Source organism: Homalodisca vitripennis, chromosome 1, assembly GCF_021130785.1.
Source record: "Homalodisca vitripennis isolate AUS2020 chromosome 1, UT_GWSS_2.1, whole genome shotgun sequence".
Classification (NCBI taxonomy): domain Eukaryota; kingdom Metazoa; phylum Arthropoda; class Insecta; order Hemiptera; family Cicadellidae; genus Homalodisca; species Homalodisca vitripennis.
This window is the reverse complement of record NC_060207.1, coordinates 89230389-89248797: the sequence shown is the minus strand read 5'-3', so window position 1 is coordinate 89248797 and position 18409 is coordinate 89230389. Positions and strand designations below refer to the sequence as shown.

At 36.5% G+C, this 18409-nt stretch overlaps 1 protein-coding gene across 1 annotated transcript; it reads left to right on the top strand.

Annotated features, from left to right (window-relative positions):
• The first annotated feature begins 2642 nt into the window (after positions 1 to 2642).
• On the top strand, positions 2643 to 4324 carry LOC124369255. The gene is made up of 2 exons (XM_046827191.1): positions 2643 to 3353; positions 3419 to 4324. The coding sequence occupies exons 1-2, from the start codon at positions 2643 to 2645 to the stop codon at positions 4232 to 4234; spliced, it is 1527 nt and encodes a 508-aa protein (XP_046683147.1). The 3' UTR covers positions 4235 to 4324.
• Positions 4325 to 18409: the final 14085 nt, after the last annotated feature.

Below are 18409 nucleotides of genomic sequence, written 5' to 3'. Positions count from 1 at the left end.
AAATCCCCGGGGGGGGGGGTTAATATTAATATTACCGGGGGTTAATGACACACTTGGGCCTTTTTTAGAGGGTATTGTGTCTGTGAACATAATAAATATTCCTCTGTCCCTATCTACTATTGACGCTTAGCTAACGCTCAGCCAACTCCCGAAGTCACTGAACCTTTTCTGTAGATCACGTGATTTCCTAAATCACGTTTAAAATTTGTTTTGAGTTACGACCAACCGTTTAGCCGCTATCAAGCCCGGAATGTAAATTTTTAGGCGAAAATGTCCAATATTTTCACTTAATCGCGTTTTGCGGTCAAAACTAAGGGAAATATAGTAAAAAGTCACTGGACCTTTTTTGTAGGTCATCTTATTTCCTAAATAAAACGTTAGTCTTATTTTGACCTCCGACCAATGGTTTCGCCGCTATCGACCCCAAAAACAAAAGTTTCGCGTAAAAATTACAACAAAATTGTACATAATGACGTTTTTCGGCCAAACCAATCGAGATAGGGCAAAAGATTACTGGACCTTTTCTGTAGATCGCGCAATTTGCTAATTTGATGGGTCAAATCAGATTTGAGCTACGGACCAACGGTTCGGCCGCTATCGGGCTTGAAACATTATTTTTATCGAAAAAATCTCTGGAATTTCAAATGTTCGAGCGTTTTGTCGCTTAACCATGGAAGATAGAGCAAAAAGTCATTAGACCTTTTTTGTAGTTCACTTCATTCCTGACCATGAATTTTCCGTCAGATCCGAGCTAGCTCCAACGGTTCGCCCGCTATCGGGCTTACAAAAAAATGCCTGCAGGGGTGAAGAATGCGCGATTTTTTGGGAATTTTTTTGAGGGGTTGAAAATGAAAAATTCTCACTTTTCGGGATTTTCCTGGTGGTTACACGTGGAAAGCTATCTGTGTACCAAATTTCAAGTCTCTAACTCATCTGGAAGTAGGTTAGAATTAGTATACGTGAGTGAGTGAGTCAGTCAGTCAGTTACACATGCGGTTGTATATATATTAGATTCACGAGTAACGTGTAACGTGGTCACAATCTGAAAGTGTCGAAGGCGTCCTCGACCTCAGAGATATTCTCCATTATTAATCACTACCATGATCTAAAGTCACGGTTGCTGCTGCAATTACTTCAGTAAAAGCCCCACCAATTAGAAGCTGAAACAATGGTCCTGCTCACAATTTACACTTCTCTTACTTATTCCGGTAATAACGACACGGCTGGTATCGAATAATGTAATTTCACTTTCAACACATTGACTGCGGCAGACGCGACATTGTAGACTACAATGTTACGGCTTGTCAAAATCACTCAGTATAGATCAAATTTGAAGTCTTTATACAGGGTGAGTCACTTAAGGTGTCCTAAACGTAGAGAAGAAGAATGATTCGAACTAAAACAAAAATAAAATATTTGGAAAAAGTTAAAGTGGATACTGAAAAATGTTAAAGGACTGTAAACTATGTTTATCCCATTTTAAACGTCTACGGAACAAGAAAATTTTTACATTCAAATCATTTGTCTATCTTCAACAGTTTTGAGTGAGAACTAAAATGTTCAAAATTAAAACTTAAACTGCTTATATTATTAAGAATTATTACTCTTTCAAACGAAACTCTTGCCAGATGGTACGTGAAATTAACAGTTTAAAAAATACAATTTTGTGCAATTCAGCATATTTTAACATCAGTCTTATAGGTAATAATGACAACAATGAGAAAATCGCTGATTAAATCAATTTGAGTATAATAATGTGTAATTTTTACATGTCATTGTAGCATATGAATGCTTTTGAAATTTTGTATCCAACCTCAGCGAAGCCAAATTGTATGACGTAGTGTAACGTACTTCTAAAAGAGGGCAAGGTCAAGGATTTTATTATAAACCTGTATAGCATGAAATACACTTGAGAGAACTGGTACTGGCCAATCACTAACGTCACAGTCCAGCTACACCCCTTTAAAAAGTATATTTGATTTTTTTTTTAATTTTGAACACCAATTATATGATTTTTAAATCAAACTTTATAAAAGCTATGCATTTTACCCAGTAACAGTACCATATATATATATATATATATAACTTCAATAAACATTGAATCGCAAAAAGTACTTGCTCCGCCGGGAGTCGAACCCGGATCTCTCATTTGCCGGGTGAATGTGCTACCATTATATATATATATATATATATATATATATATATATATATATATATATATATATATATTTATTTATTTATAGTCTTGAAGTAACAGAACACAAATAACATTATAAGTATCAATTTTTATACATTTTTACTTAATTGTCAGATTTACCAGACACATGTCCGATAAAATCAAGTTTTAAACTAAAAGATTTACGATATGAACAAACATTGGTTTTTAAGAAATTTAGTTATGGTAATTAGTATCTAATAATAAACTTAAGTATCATCGATGGAAGTAGCATATTGTACAAAGTAATGCATGCCTTGTTACTTACCATGGTCACGTAGACTAATCTGGATGTATACATTTCTCTGTTTCAGTGTTGACACGCAGATTCAACGTAGAGACGGAGGAGGAGGAGGAGGTTGGGATTCAGGAGGAGGTGGTGGATGGAATGTAGGCGGAGGAGGGGGAGGAGGAGGTGGATGGAACAATGGAGGAGGCGGCGGTGGAAATGGATGGGATTCAAGTGGAGGCGGAAGCAATGGCTATGGAGGAAATGGAGTTGGAGGATGGAATGGAGGAGGAGGAGGAGGTGGGTGGCAGTGGTTGGGACTCCAATGGCGGGGGAGGAGGAGGTTGGGATTCAAGTGGAAGTGGTGGGGATAGTTGGAGTGGGGGAGGAGGCGGTGATGGACACGGAGGAAACGGAGGAGGTTGGGACTCCAGTAATGGCGGTGGAGGAGGAGGTTGGGATGTAAGTGGGGGCGGAGGAGATAGTTATGGAGGAGGAGGTGGAGGTGGAGGAGGAGGGTGGGATTCCAGTGGACATGGTAGTGGGGGAAGCGGTCATGGAGGAGGTGGGGGAGGAGGTCACGGAGGAGGAGGCCATGGGGGTGGCGATGGAGGTTATGGAGGAGGTAGTGGGGGTTGGGATGTAGGTGGAGGAGGATACGGAGGCGGAGGAGGTGGTGATCATGGAGGAGGAGCTGTTGGAGGTGGTTGGGACGTTGGTGGAGGTGGATACGGAGGAGGAGGTGGACATGGAGGAGGCGGAGGCGGATATGGAGGGGGTGGAGGAGGCCATGGAGGAGGAGGTGGGGGAGGCTGGGATGTAGGAGGAGGTGGACATGTAGGTGGCGGAGGAGGTGGAGGACTCTATGGAGGAGGTGCAGGAGGCTATGGAGGAGGAGGGGGCTGGGACGTAGGTGGAGGAGGATACGGAGGAGGAGGTGGACATGGAGGCGGAGGAGGCGGATATGGAGGGAGTGGAGGAGGCCATGGAGGAGGGGGCGGAGGTTATGGAGGGGGTGGGGTGGTCATGGACAATCCTGCAAAATAAAAAAGAAACTAGTTTGGAAAGACGAATGGATTAAAGTATGGAAAACTGAAGAAAAGAAAATTTGGAAAACTGAATCCAAAAAAGAAAAAGTCCCAGTTTGGAAAGAAGTACAAGTTCCAATATGGAAAGAAATTCAAGTTCCTGCATGGAAAACTATTCAAGTACCTGAATGGATTAAGAAAGAGGTTCCGGGATGGAAAATTGAAAAGGTTCCTGCTTGGAAAAAAATACAGAAACCTATTTGGAAAGAAAAACAAGTGCCAGCCTGGAAAGAGGTGCAAGTTCCTGCTTGGAAAAAAGTTTGGGTACCTGTAACGATTAAAAAGTGGATTCCTGATGAGCATGGATGGGACCGCTCAGCCTCAGGAAAGTGGGTTAAAAAGATGATTTGGAAACCAGTATGGAAGAAAATTTGGAAGTCCGAAAAGAAGGAGATTTGGGTCACGAAAAAGGAACTCGTGTGGAAAGAAGAGTGGGTGCAAATCTGGAAAGAAGAGAAGAAACAAATTTGGGTTATAGAAAAGAAGTTAATATGGAAAGAGAAACACATAAAAATATGGAAAACCGAGAAGAAGCAAGAATGGGTAACAAAGAAAGAGTTGATTTGGAAGGAAGTCTGGAAGCAAGTGCAGGTTCCAGCTGTGAAGCACATCCAAGTTCCTGCGTGGAAGAAAGTCAGTAAGCCAGTCTGGCACGAAGCCTGTGTACCTGAAGAAGAACATCATGGAGGTCCTTATCCTTGATGTTCCTATACATCTTCTTGTTATCTGTCAAATTTGTAAATATTTCCTTTTTTGTACAAATTTTTGTTATATAAAGTTGTAGATTTGTTATATCTTATCGCTCTCTGATCCTATTCCCTATACGCTTTAAGTATGGAAAGTAGTAGGCTGGTCTATTACATAATGAACTAGAAATTGGAAAAAATCCTTAATATTTCAAAAACAGTAAATATAGGAAAAATTAATGTATAACCTTTACGTACTGTAAGTTCATAAAGCTATTCAGTACTTAAAAGTAAAATACTCTTATACAGTATATATATTATTAAATTCATTTTTGAACATGAAACAAAATTGTGAATAATTATAAATTTTGTTGTATGAACATGTAAATAAAATTAAAATGGATTAGGATCATAATAAATTCAATTTTATTTTTCCAAACCAATGTCAATGAAAAGTGATTGATTTATAATACCATGCCAACGATGCAATTTTTCATTGTAAAAGAAAATCACATAAATCACATTATGATGTAGAATAACGAGAATATATGCCTTTAGGGAGAGCTGTATCATGTTTCGGTCATACAGTGGATATTGATATACAGTATCTAGTTGGGTTTTTTTCATAGGTTTTTCACCTAGTATTCCGCACAATTTTGGTTGAAATAGCAATATAAGTTATTCACTTGATTACATTAGGTCGACTTTTTCCCTAATTGTTCTAAAACATTCTCAACGACCTCATAAATGAGGTAGGCGATCGCATCAGACACAGAGTCGATTTCTCGTTATAAGGTTATGTTCTAGCGTAAAATCAAACTTAACTTGTCCAACGGTGAAGTCACCTAGCTTCACGTATTTTCCTCTAAAGGACCCCATAAATTTAGTGCAATTGATTATATACGGTTGAACATATGTTTAGATTATAACTGTTGATATTAGATTGCCTTTGTTGCATCTTTGTTTCCTTTTTATTCACTGCTAAGTGTACATAAAACACAAAACAAAGTGGCTTATACGCCTAGTTTAAGAGGTAAACATTAGAATATATTTTACTCTTTTTAATTTTCATAATTTTTTAAATACATTTCATGTATAAATATTGATTACAAAGTTCATACGTAACGATCCCCTACATACAAGTACATGCTACATCTACTCTCCAGATAATCGTAATGCATTTTTAAATGCACTTGGAATATATAATTGCAAGACTACGTCTTTATTATGGTTAATATGTTTTGTTTCCATTAACAATTAACAATGCTAAAAATTAATTTCTAAAACATATTCATAACATTTCTAAAATATTCAGTGCTAGTAAAGTAGTATATAGAAAATACAAGAGAAGCAAGGAACTTGACGTTTTTATTGAATAAAATAATAAGCTTCTGTAACTATGATACTAAAGATTAGCATAGTTCCTTGAATAGCACTGTAATGGAAATATAACAATATTAATAACTCTAACATATACTCTGACAATTTGCTACATTTCGAGCAACCCCTCCAGTAGTGGGGTTTCTTTAACCCAATTGACAGCCACAACGAAAGTCTACATTATGGTGTAAGATAATACAGTTTGCAATGGTAAAAGCAATTAAAAACAAATAACTTTTTACTTCTCAAAATCATGCAATAACAGATAGAGTTTTTAAAAGAAACATAATATGAACTATAACTCGAGATAAACGAGGTTAAATGCACATCAGGCTTTGGGTCATGTGTGAGGCTTCGCTTTCGCTTCACAGAACATTGGATGACATCTTGAATTGTGGATGAAGCAAAGATGGATATTCAAACCAAATTTCAACTCTCGTAGCTATCGCATCCAAAAGGCGTCGCTTATAAATACAGAAACACGCAAAAATAGAAATACGCTTTCGTCATCAACGAGTGCGAGAGACTGCGCTAGGCGCTCAACCGCGATGGCTAATTTGAAATATATAAATACGATTTAAAGTTCCTACAATTTAATAATTTTCTTCTTTATTCTTTGTATAAAAGTAGACACCAACCGAGATCACTTGCGTCTGAAAACCCATGAAAATAAATTTTAAATGTATTGATTTTCCGTTTGCAGATAGTAATCCCTCTGTTAAGGATATTATCCTATGAATATGGATATATTTTTATAAATATACACGAGTGTTTACTATGTAAAACAGCAAATTGCGTTTTATTGCACGTTCACAGACACCGACGCGACATGTAGCCTACATAGACCCTGCATGGGTACTCTTGTTCCTTGCTCTATCTTAGATGTTAAGAATTCCCTGTGATATCTTGCGGACAGACAGACATAAATATTTTCCAACCACACAAGCGATAGGCTTTGATAAAACTCAGTGGATAAATTTCAATTCATATGTAAATAAAATTTGATAACCTTAACTAGATAATTATAGAATACCTACAAAACCAGCACATCTAAAAGAAGGCAGGGAGACGTCGGTGGCATACTCAATATGACCCTTAGCCAATGATCTGTTAAGCGCCATTAAAAATCAAAGATGTTAGAAGTATGGCGATCTGCATTCATGTAAAGTTCCTCTAAGCTTTTGAACTATCCAGCAGAGATAACTTCTGGCTGGATTATACCTTCCAGCTGAACCTACCACTGAGCACAGTAAAAACCGATGTGTCACTTAAATCTGGGCAACCCTATGGATGTCCAGGAGCGGCACATCACTAACCGCAAATGTGGAGATTCTGGGGTTCATGGGCAATTCGATAAGTCTAGTCTACTGCGGGAAATGACTCTTCGTTCCCTAAACTACGAGAGTTTCTTGCTAGCCTCAACAATGGTTAAGGTTGCCTGCTTTGGCTGGATAGGCTGCTTCAGAGCTGGCCTCCCCTTCTTCCGGGGACTTTGAGATTAGTGCCCTAATTCTTCCTTCTTCCCCATGGATATCGATAGGAGGCGGCCCCTACTTTCCATACTAAATATCCTGTCACTCCGGAAGCAGCGCTAAGGTTCTTACAGGACAAAGTGCAATTTATAAGCTTCTTGTCCTAAGAGAACAAAAAAAAGCTTTTGAGCTAACATTGCTAGGTGTACTTTAAAATACTGTACGATATGCCTTCTCTCAATCCTGCCGCCTTTAATATCACACAAGCGATCGAAGGAATGGTTTCACTAATGAAAGTATCTACCAAATTTAAGGGCTATGTGATAAGAGTTAAGCCTATTATATAGTAGTACTGGTTGATTGCAAAGCTAAATGGTCTGTCATTCCCACGATCGGAAGAAAAGTCTTAATATCATCAGTATGATGCCTGACAAACTAATCTGTGTGTATACAGAGTGCATCAGACCACCAGGATCAATACTTGTATCGGGCAAACGAACGGAAATGGATTATTTTTAATTGTAACTTTTGATTCATACCACAAATAACTCCATGACATTATTTTCAATTCTGTTATATGTTACACGTAACACGTCATTACGATTTGGTGTACTTCATAGGATATACAACCTTAACCCCTTAAAACTGCCATAAAACCTCTGATTGTTATTAACACATTGTTTGCAGTCACGTAACTTTCACCAGAGCGCAGGATCTGCGCCGCAGGACCTCTGGTCGACGTCCACACAGACGCCGCACATCTTTGTCTGACGGCTTTGTGCGCGCTGCTCACGCTTGTCTGTTGTACATTAGTGTTCACATTGTCTGCTCTCTGTTGGGTAGTAGTTAAACTCATATAATGGAAGCCCGCTGTTCTTAAACAGCCGGGAACTAACTATGTGGAACTAACGTCATATCGCTGTAACAAGTATATCCGTACCTTATACCTTGTCAGGATTGGTTTTAAGTTTTTTCAATCAAGTAATCACAATAAAACTAATGGGGTTGTATTGAAATTAGACTTTTTTATGAAGCTGTTATATTTTGTCAACATATCCATTTGTAGGAGAAAAAAACAATACAAATTGATTTTTAAATATAATAATCAGAGTATATTTTGGGATAATTTTATTTCACAGTCACATTTATTTAAGGAATTAATAATCGAGCATAAAAATAGAAATTTAAGAATAGTCAAGCGTTTACACCACTTTAAAATAATAATCAACACTCTTTTAGTACAAAATGAAATCTGCAGTGGAGGAGTGAAAGAAAAAACTCAGTAAATTATAAACCAAGAAATTATGTAAATTCGAAAAAATATGAATCCGGGATTATCTTTTAATAATGTAATGATTGGCTGCCCAATGTAAAAAATTAATTCCAATCCGGGAATGCAATGCAAGGCAAGGTAATACAACTGAACGTAAAAAATGACAATTTGTTAAATATGGTGATAATTAACAGATTCCGCTTCACAGGATCACTTTTTAAATTTTATTTTAGATTAGCTGGCGACACTATTGTTCTGTATCTAACTATTCAATACAACACTAAAAGTGGCAAGTGTATCAAAGACATTAGTCAGACGATATCCCATCTTTTTCCTCACTTTTGTTAGAATGTTAGATTTTTTTAGAAATAATTAGCAAATTCTTGCGAATTCCTTTATTTAGACTGTTGTTAAGTGGGTGAATTCGCTCCTCAACACTTCAATTTTTATGAAGGTTATAAATGTGTAAGAGACATAATCAGTTTATTTTAATCATATAGACCAATAGCCATTTAGAACCAAATGTAAGGTTTTCAAATGGTCAAACCCTAACGGCAGTTAGCTCTACAGGCAGATGTGAGCAGGAAAAAGACGTAAATTAAAAAATTCTCAACCCCACTGCCTGCTTGACTCTTATTCCAAGAGTTATCTTTCTACTTTCAAGTATTGATGGGAGCGCCCTCAAGTCCTAATGCTGTTTCTCCTCTCTGTATACCAGATTGCTAACGAAGTAATACTGATTTTCGTCTGGTGTTTCGCCATCTGATCCCGGAAGATGGGAATATTCTCCACCGCCTGTGTGCTTGAATAAAACACCTGTCTTGTAGGTCCACCGATGTCGCAGCTTCGTCTCCGGCAGTGGCGTTAGAGAGAAGGAATCCATTGGGCCCACGAGGATTTGTTCTTATTTGGTGGACCAAATAGAAGATTATATACAAATACAAATTATCCAATCAACATTCTGATTTGAATTGTGAGTTAGTAGTTACGTTTGAAAGTTGCTTAGTGAGTGTTATAAATTAATCATGCGAGATTGATGTAAAATAAATAGAATCCTACGAGTTTACAACGATATGAACCCCATCAGTTCTGGTCTAAACATGTTCATAAGGAGCTGAAATCCAGACTGCAGTACCAAATATCGCCTCATCTCTGCTTTGTCCAATAATAATATCAATAATTTAACAAGGTTTTATACCACTCACAATTCAGTGCAAACGTCTATCAACTGAGGAATTTTAATAGCTGAAATCAAATAATTTTTATTTCGGATAAAACTACTTCACAACTGTAACGCACTTTAAACAAAGGATAATTCATCCGAATCGAATGCTAAAAACTTACCTGTGTTATAAAATGCGTGTGACGTCAAAAGGCGTTTCAGACGAGTTTTTAAGTCCTTGAGCTTTGGGGTATTTTTGATTGAGTTGGGCAGTCTGTTGAGGGAATTGACGCCTGCCTTCAAAGGTTCACAAACCACCGTTCTGTAACAGCCGTTTCGATCATTCTCAATACTCAGTGTATCATGAAAGTGTATGGATAAGGCGCATTTATACATACAAAACACAGTTGTTTCCAAACTGTAGAGACACGACAGAGTCAACAGCTACAATGACTTGATTTTAACTGATAACTCTTCAGAAGATAAGAATATTAACAGATACAGGGTGTAATAGCACCTCTGCTTTTGAGAGCTTAATTCTTCCTAGTTTAACATTATCTATCTGAATACTCGCGTCGATATCACAACAGGTCATCAGAGAAAATACCTGTAGTAAAGGCCACCAACAGACAACCAGTACCAGTCAACTTACACTGACAGTACCAGTGGATTTATCCGTATAACAGATTACATTCTAAGACTACTCAATTTACTTTAGACAAAGAGCTTTACACAAGCAATCTACTTACATTTGTAGTATAGGGTTGACGATATATAGTTAAAAAAATGACATTACTAATCACTCTTGTGGTTTGAAACTAGCTCTTACAAATGCGGTCTTCTAGCTGTTTGTTTGGATTGTGATATCAATAATATTACATTTTAAATTCCAATAATTTTCCACATGAACTTTTAACTATAGATGTATGAGTGTAAAACTGTATATACCACATCTATTGACGTCTGTTCTGTTCGGTCGTACTTCACCTTTTGTTCCCGCTGATATATAATATATAACAAATAATTATTATAATCTATAAAAAAGATAAATAATAGAGTCTGTAATTATATATATATATATATATATATATATATATATATATATATATATATATATATATATATATATATAAACCAGAATAATACTAATAAATGTACATGCGAGCTAAAAATACATTTATATTTCATCACTAATAATATATATAAAAACAACTTCATCACAAGTTTTACTGTCACATAATAAAATGTCAAACAATTTTACTCAGTTTGTTTAAAATGTTATTATTCGGTGATGTTCTCGTTGCCAACATGGTTCCCATAAGGGCAGTATCAAAACAAACCGTAAGAATTTTATTTTTATCTTAATGTTGACCTTTTGGCCCCAAAAATCTATAAAGTACTCGCCTAGACAAGTCTCTCAAGTCTAGACAAGTACCAGTCTATCGGACAGACAGACAAATACAAATTTCAAGAAAGACCAGTTGGGCCCTAATTATAAAAAGCAGAGTTTATAAATAACAAATACGTAACAATATAAACATGATCACGTCATGACATGTAGAATATTAAAAGTTGATGCAATCATTGAAATGAGCGAGTTGCGAACAAAAAGCCAACAGAGGCGAAATAATGATAAGTAATAATAATAAAGACAAATAATTCTATGAAAAATATAAGTTAGTAAACAATTGAGAATATTGGTTGATGTTAAATAATATATTCGTACAATTAAAAATAACGTTTTTAATCAGTAAACAAATGTATGTTGATACTTAACATTGGCTCACCCCAATCGTGGATTACAGAGCAGATAGATTCCTAACAATGCCATTATTGAGTATTGGCTTAGATCGTAGAAATTTGAAAAATATCTAGGCTTCTTTAAAATACATGATGCATAGTAATTTCATCAAATTGTTAAAGAAACTCATGAAATCAACGAGTTCTTGTCTAAGGCAATGCCAACTTTAATTTACTAGATTATTGGGTCAATATCAATGATACGAAAACCTGTAAAATTTGTATTATTCTTTGAAATAAAATGCAGTGTTTCCTATTTAACTCTAAATATATAAACTTTGATTTAAAACTTATAGCTATGTAGCTTAATACATGAAACCAACTAGACGCACCACCGAATCCAATTGAATAAGGTTAGAAAACTAAAATTAAATATTAATATGGTGTTTTGAGTAGTGTTATGACCGGAGTGAGCCAGCAAGTTCAAGGAATGAGATATGAGGACAAATCTTAAATGTGGCCAATGAGTTGAACAAACGTTTTCTCCAAAATACGTTTTATCAGTATGTTTAAAAACTTTTAAATATCGTTAACGCTTTGAACGTATTTTCCACGCGCGACACAGTTGAAGTTCTGTTAATAGGAAGGTGTAGTACTTGATGGAATTAATGAACTCTTGAATGTCATTGACTATCTGATGACGGCAATGATTTAAACTATTAGTAATCGTTTCAAGTGCTAAGAATTCTCCGAATACCTTGCTTACATTTTAAAATATAATAAATGCCACAATAAACATATAAATCAAAATCATGTGTAAATATTCATTGTATGTAAGTGTATTCCATTACACCAAATATTATATTGTAATGGTCATAAACTGTTTTGGTAAACCAGTGGAGATGTGTAGGGGAAGTAGGAAGTAGTGTTCCTGTCTGATATAGGCGGAAGTAGCATGATGACTAAAGGTCAGGAGACGCTAAAACAATACTATCATATTTAAATGTCAGCGCTTGGGGCTACAGAATCCGCAACAAGCCTCCATTATACAAGGCACGACTCGGCTGTTAGGTGCTCCGACCTCGAATGTTATCGTCCTCTTTGCTATGAAAATATTATAAGCCCAGTTCCTGCTATTAGTTGCCTCAGCGTTTATAGAAATATGCCTATAGTCCAGTCATGTAAGGTTTTATCTGCGGAAAAATTCCTAGTGAGCTGAATTTTGGTATACACCTTCATTATGGCGTTTTAATGAAGATGTGAAAAATCTACATTGATATCGTGCCGGCTAAAAAAGTTATAAGGGTCAAAAGGTCACGAAAATCAGTTTTTCGCGAATATCTCGCAACCTATGGCTTGGAGGTCAACAAAGGTCATTATAAAAATTATTCCTCATACGATTATCTACAAAAAATGTAAAAAAAACTGTTATCATGTTTTAAGAATGAAATGTTTGATTACAAAGTTGTGAGGCTGAAAAAACTTAACTAAGTCTAAATTGTTTCCGTTTATTTTATCACATGAAGAATTTGCTGTAGGGACCTTAATTCAATATGTGACAATTTAAGAAGAACATGCAATATTTAAATATATTTAAATTTTGAAATAATTAATTATATTAAAGTATTAGCAAAAGAATGGATTAAACTTCGTGAAAAGTTAGTTGCTGGAGTATTGCCTACCATTAGTCAAGAATTCTGTTTTACATCAATGATGTGAAGTGACTTTGATGTTTAATGTTTGATTTTGTGTACTGTTAACTGACACAAGTGTGCGATTAAATACCCGTCCTAGAAGTATTTAGATAAAACTAAGGAAGAAAATTCGGAATGAATAAAATTTTGTACATAGCGAATTAAACACTTCCACAGCAAATAAATATTAGATTTAGAATCTAGCTACAATGTAAGGTAACAGGAAGTTTTCGGACTTTTATCATATTTCAGCGGTACACAAATAATCATCATCTAACAAAATTCTGTTTTTTAGTTTAGTTGTAAAATTAGTTGTAAAATGTGTTAAGTGTATTATCCACGTAAGGAAGAGATCAGCAGATCTTAAGTCTAGCGCTGGTTACATGCAATCTGTTCACGTAGTTCGCCGTATTTCCACTAGATGTCGTTGGGTGTTCCTTACTAAGTTGTTAAATGCAACTAACGAATTTATTTTCTTTTCGCGCATGCTGTCATCTGATTTGTATTGATTTTTAATTTTTGTTCTCTTATTATTACCTGACAGCTCTGCTGGACACTGTATTGCCTGACAGTCAGATTACGTGTGACCAATTGCAGGATTGTGAAGTTGATAAGGTTTTGACAAGTTATTCGTGAATGTAATTCAAGTGATTTTGATAAATATATGAATAATGACAAATGTCACTGCACCTTCGCTTGTTACTGTGCAAAATCGTTTCAAGGTTTTTTACAGTTTCAAGGGTACGAGTAAATTACTAAAGAAAGAACAATTAACCATATAAACTCTATTATGACAAGGGCAAATACATTATGTATTATGAAAAAGGTAATTATTGCTGGATGACTTTTCAAATTCAGTATTGTGGGCAAATCTTGGAATTTGAAAAAATATTGACTAACGTTGGCATGGAATAATCGGATTAAATAAACTGGCGTGCACTGAATGTACTGTTAATTTTAACTATTACATAATAAAACAGAAGTACATATTTTTAAACAATATTTCAATTTTCATTTGCTATACCATGGACAAAAAAATAGTTATGATGGCACTAGCCAAAAAATTTAACTTTTTCACAAAAAAATAATTTCTGACACATGGCTTAAATTAGCTACTACAACAATGGAGATTATTACTGGACATGTAGGTAGATGTATTTATAAAGTATTTCTAATTAATTTTAAATCTTTTATCTCCAAGATAAAAAATCATTCACTACGAAGAAAGCGGGCATAACGCATTGATATTACAGTAAACTCCAATTGCTTTGATACATTTCAAATTAACATTAACATTATTATTAAATTACACCTTAATATTAAATACTATAAATCTCCATATGCGGTTAAGGAACCGCACGGAAAGATTTCTAACGACGAAAAGGAAAGTTGAAGTAGGATGTGTGCATTAATAAAGATGGAGAAGACAAAGTGCCGCTCAATGTGGTTATTTCTTTTATGGACAGCAACGTAAACCGTCATTCTGAAAAAATATTGCTGAAATAAAGTCCGGAACACTGCTAAAAATAACACGTCTGGGTGTGAGATAAGAGCAACCATTTGCAAGGGTGTGGGCGCGTGGCGGTTATAACGTTTGGTCACTTGACAGGGGGAAAACAAACAGGTGGGAGGATGAGTTAACGAGGGGTGTACCTCAAGCACACCATCTCACAGGAGACAAAGCACCGACGTCGTGTAGTGATGGTATCGGATACGAGGAAGATATTCAAAACAGTAGAGAGAGGAGAGCTATTATTAAATCAAAGCATCTCGTTTATCTGACCACTTTCACTGAAGGTCGCGGCGGCCTCGGCACTTTCCCTCTCAGTGCTACACATGGCGTGCTTTCATCCTAGCCTTGTCTGTGTCGTAACCCGGCCTTGAGTACCCACAGCAAGTCTACCCACAACAGGTTCAGGCACTTCCCACAGCGGGGAATTTCTCCGCAGTTCTAGTTCTGCTCGTAACACGCCGTGGGAAATTCCGAGCCAATTAAGGTTGTGACCTGGCGGACAGCGCCCGCCCTGAGGATGTTTACTCTAAAACTCTGATTAAATTATGTAAGCCGTCATCGCCGTGTAACTTTCTAACATTTTCCGTGGCGAGAAAGAAAAATCTTCCGGGTACAAATTCATTTAGAAACTTTCATGTCTGTAATGGTTTATGAGGGATTTTAATCTCATACACAGACCAGAATAAAGATTCATATGTAATACCTCTTGTGTGTAAAAATATACAATATTATTCTTTTGTAATACTTTGATTTTATTTATATGCTAATCTTTTAAATTATAACCAGTTATTTTCCTTTAAAATAAAAAAAATTTACAATTAATAAAACTGACCGATTCGGTCCTTGTCAATACAAATTATAAATATAACAATAGTTTAAAACAGAACAAGCGCAAACATAAACAACGGGCAATTAAATTGTCGTTTTTTGACTGAGCGTTTTTAATTCTAAAAAGTTTAACTAGTAGTATTCGTGTTGCATAATTTATAGGAAGACCTTGTGCGATCTTCTGTGTAACTTGACCTGGCATCATCACTCTACCCAATTACACAACTGACCGCTCCTGGCATCCTGGTGATATATGTCAGTCCTTGGCCTCCTTTCAGGGAGTGTTGATCTCTCTTCCCTTTCCTCCTCGCTAGATTCCTGCACCTTCTGCGAAATTTCACAACTTACCCACTTGACTTAGTTGTCATCGTGATTTTATACTACACGGAACACTATTTGCTAAATTAAGTTGATGCCCAGAGGACTGGCCTTTGTAGTGTAGTGAAAAGTATCCCAAACCATATAGAATAGTAATTGACAAGCATCTGTGCCCCTAGCAATCGTATTTGTGAGCAATATTTTTTTATTTCGAAGATTAGTTGTTAAATTAATTTATAGCCAATATTAATTTTCTAATGTCAAAGTATTCGCTACCGTATGTTAGTTTTTATGTGGATTCTTCGAATCTTGACAGAAACAGAAACACTATCACATTACTTCTGGCTATATTCAGATTATTGTTAGGATGCGGATATACAAATGGGATTTTAACCCGAATTTCTGAGGCGATGATCTGAGACACTGGCCCCTCAGTTACCAGATGTGGTTCCAGTAGTCGTATTGTATGTCTCCCGATATCTTAGACATTGTAAATCCCGTGATAGACAGCGTTATTGTTATTGTACACTGAAGACATAGTAGTGTTGATGTATTAACCAAATAGGTATGTTAATAAACCTGGTGTTTTAACACATTGATTTGCTGTGTAGACCTATCACTACTACTCCCACAGTTCTACGGTCGGTACATGAGTCATATTAAAGTGGTGCTGTTAAACAAAACATTCCGTAGAAAATAATCTTCTATTTACTTTAAACACAATTTTAAATTCTCAAAATCGATTTAATTTATTGGCCTATCAACACTTAGAATAAAAAAACAATTTTTTAAATATAGTATATAAAAAACAGGTTTTGTTCAAATGTTATCATTTGATAACCTAACATCCAATGATACCTTGCTATTTCCTAGTAGTACTCCGTCTTGATACACGGCTCTCTGAGAGACTGTTAGCTTTCAAACAAGGCGTCCTCCGAGTCGAAGAAGTGGTTTCTGGGAAACCAGTGTGAGAGTACCAGGGGTCGCAGCACCTTGCCACGGGTGTCCGTCTACGTCAGTCAGAATAACGGGACCGAGAGGCCGACTCTGGAGGAAGACACAGTCCAGGATCCCCAAGTGAGGAAGGTTTGTAGTGACCGGAACCTGTGTACCCTTGGGAGTCCAAAACTCCCTTGTACCAGCAGCCGTCGGGATAGGAGATCTTATCGGCCTCCACCAAGATATCTTGTTCCCAACGACCACCGAACACATGACCGTCCGCCGAGAAGTACCTCCCGATACCATCCCCGGGCTATGCCACCCTCGGCCCGTATCACTGAACTGCCCAACATAGGCGTCTTCGTTCCAGAAACCCTAAACGTGTCTTTCAGATCTTTTGTTAATTCTTTGAGTACTTCTGGATCGACTTGGAGTTTATTCTCGACAGACGGCTTTCCTTTCTTGCCTTTTTTACCCTTTCCCTTGTCCTTATCTTTCTTTCCCATGTCTAGAAACAAATTAAGAATAATTTATAAACTACAAATACTAAAAATTATTATTTCTTTTTTGATTTAGATTTGTGTACAATATTTTTCTTTCGATTATTATTTGTTTCCGAGCAACATAAATACATGTAACTTTAATTGGTATTCCTAATTAATTCATTTTAGTTAGTACAATAGTATTAGCATAGACATTTACATTATAGCTCTGTGATTAAAAACAAGAATCGTTAGGTTTTAGTACCGAGACGGAGAGTTCGAGTAGAAGATACGCAAGACAGGAGTAGCAAATGAACTACTAGCGTGTAGTGTATAAACATTATGCCGTACAAAACAATGTATACAGTAAATAAACAAAAGTATTAAATTTGTTCAAATTCCTTACAATAACCGGTTAAAGAAAACAAATTATAATGTATATGGAATTACATATGTTCATTTATCATTGGAGGTCTAAGGACTCAAAAAATAACAAAAGGGGCCTTTCCTATTATCTGTTTCATCGAATCTTTTTTAGAAGACATTCGATTCTGTTAGAGCTCTACAGGACATTTATAAACTATACACTGTATGAATATGATCTGTACAAATAATGAAAAATTATTATTTGTAAGTTGACCTGACCTATAAGGAAATTAAAGATAAGCAGTATAATAGATACCTGGGTGGGGGGGGGGGGGGGTGGGGGGGGGGGGGGGTGGGGGGGGGGGGGGGTGGGGGGGGGGGGGGGTGGGGGGGGGGGGGGGTGGGGGGGGGGGGGGGAGCATCGAAGAGCGAGACTCGAGCAGTTATCGTAGGGCTGGGAAGCGACGCACACAAGTAAAACCGAGGGTCAAAGTGGAGAAGCTCTGAAACCCGTCGGGCGTCCGCGCGTTCTTGCAGTCGTAGGCTAAATGCTTCTGGAAGGTTATCGGTGTTAGGGCCACCATACATTATTTTACACAAAATATTCTCGTAGATATTTTATCATAAATCGCAGGCGATAAATTGTAACACCTGTAAGATATATTTAGACTAAATGGGTTAAACTCTGTGCGGGTTTCTGCGATTTTATAACTCAGCAATGTTTTTCGGAAAATCCGCGATAAGGTAAGTGAGTCCAAACGCGATTTTCCCACACATTCTCCCAATTAGTTGAATTCTAAAACAACAGAGAATACTATAGGAGTATTGTAGGAGTAATGCTATTTGTAATTTTTGAGACACCAATGCGAAAAAAAAATTGTCACTAGAGGTATCTTGGGCATTTGCTGTTCCTGTTATTACTCTGCTATATTTTTTAAAAATCTTTTTTGCGAACCCTTATCGCCTAAGAATAAACTACATTTCAAGCCTTGTCATTGAATAATTTGTAATGAATGAGTTCGAG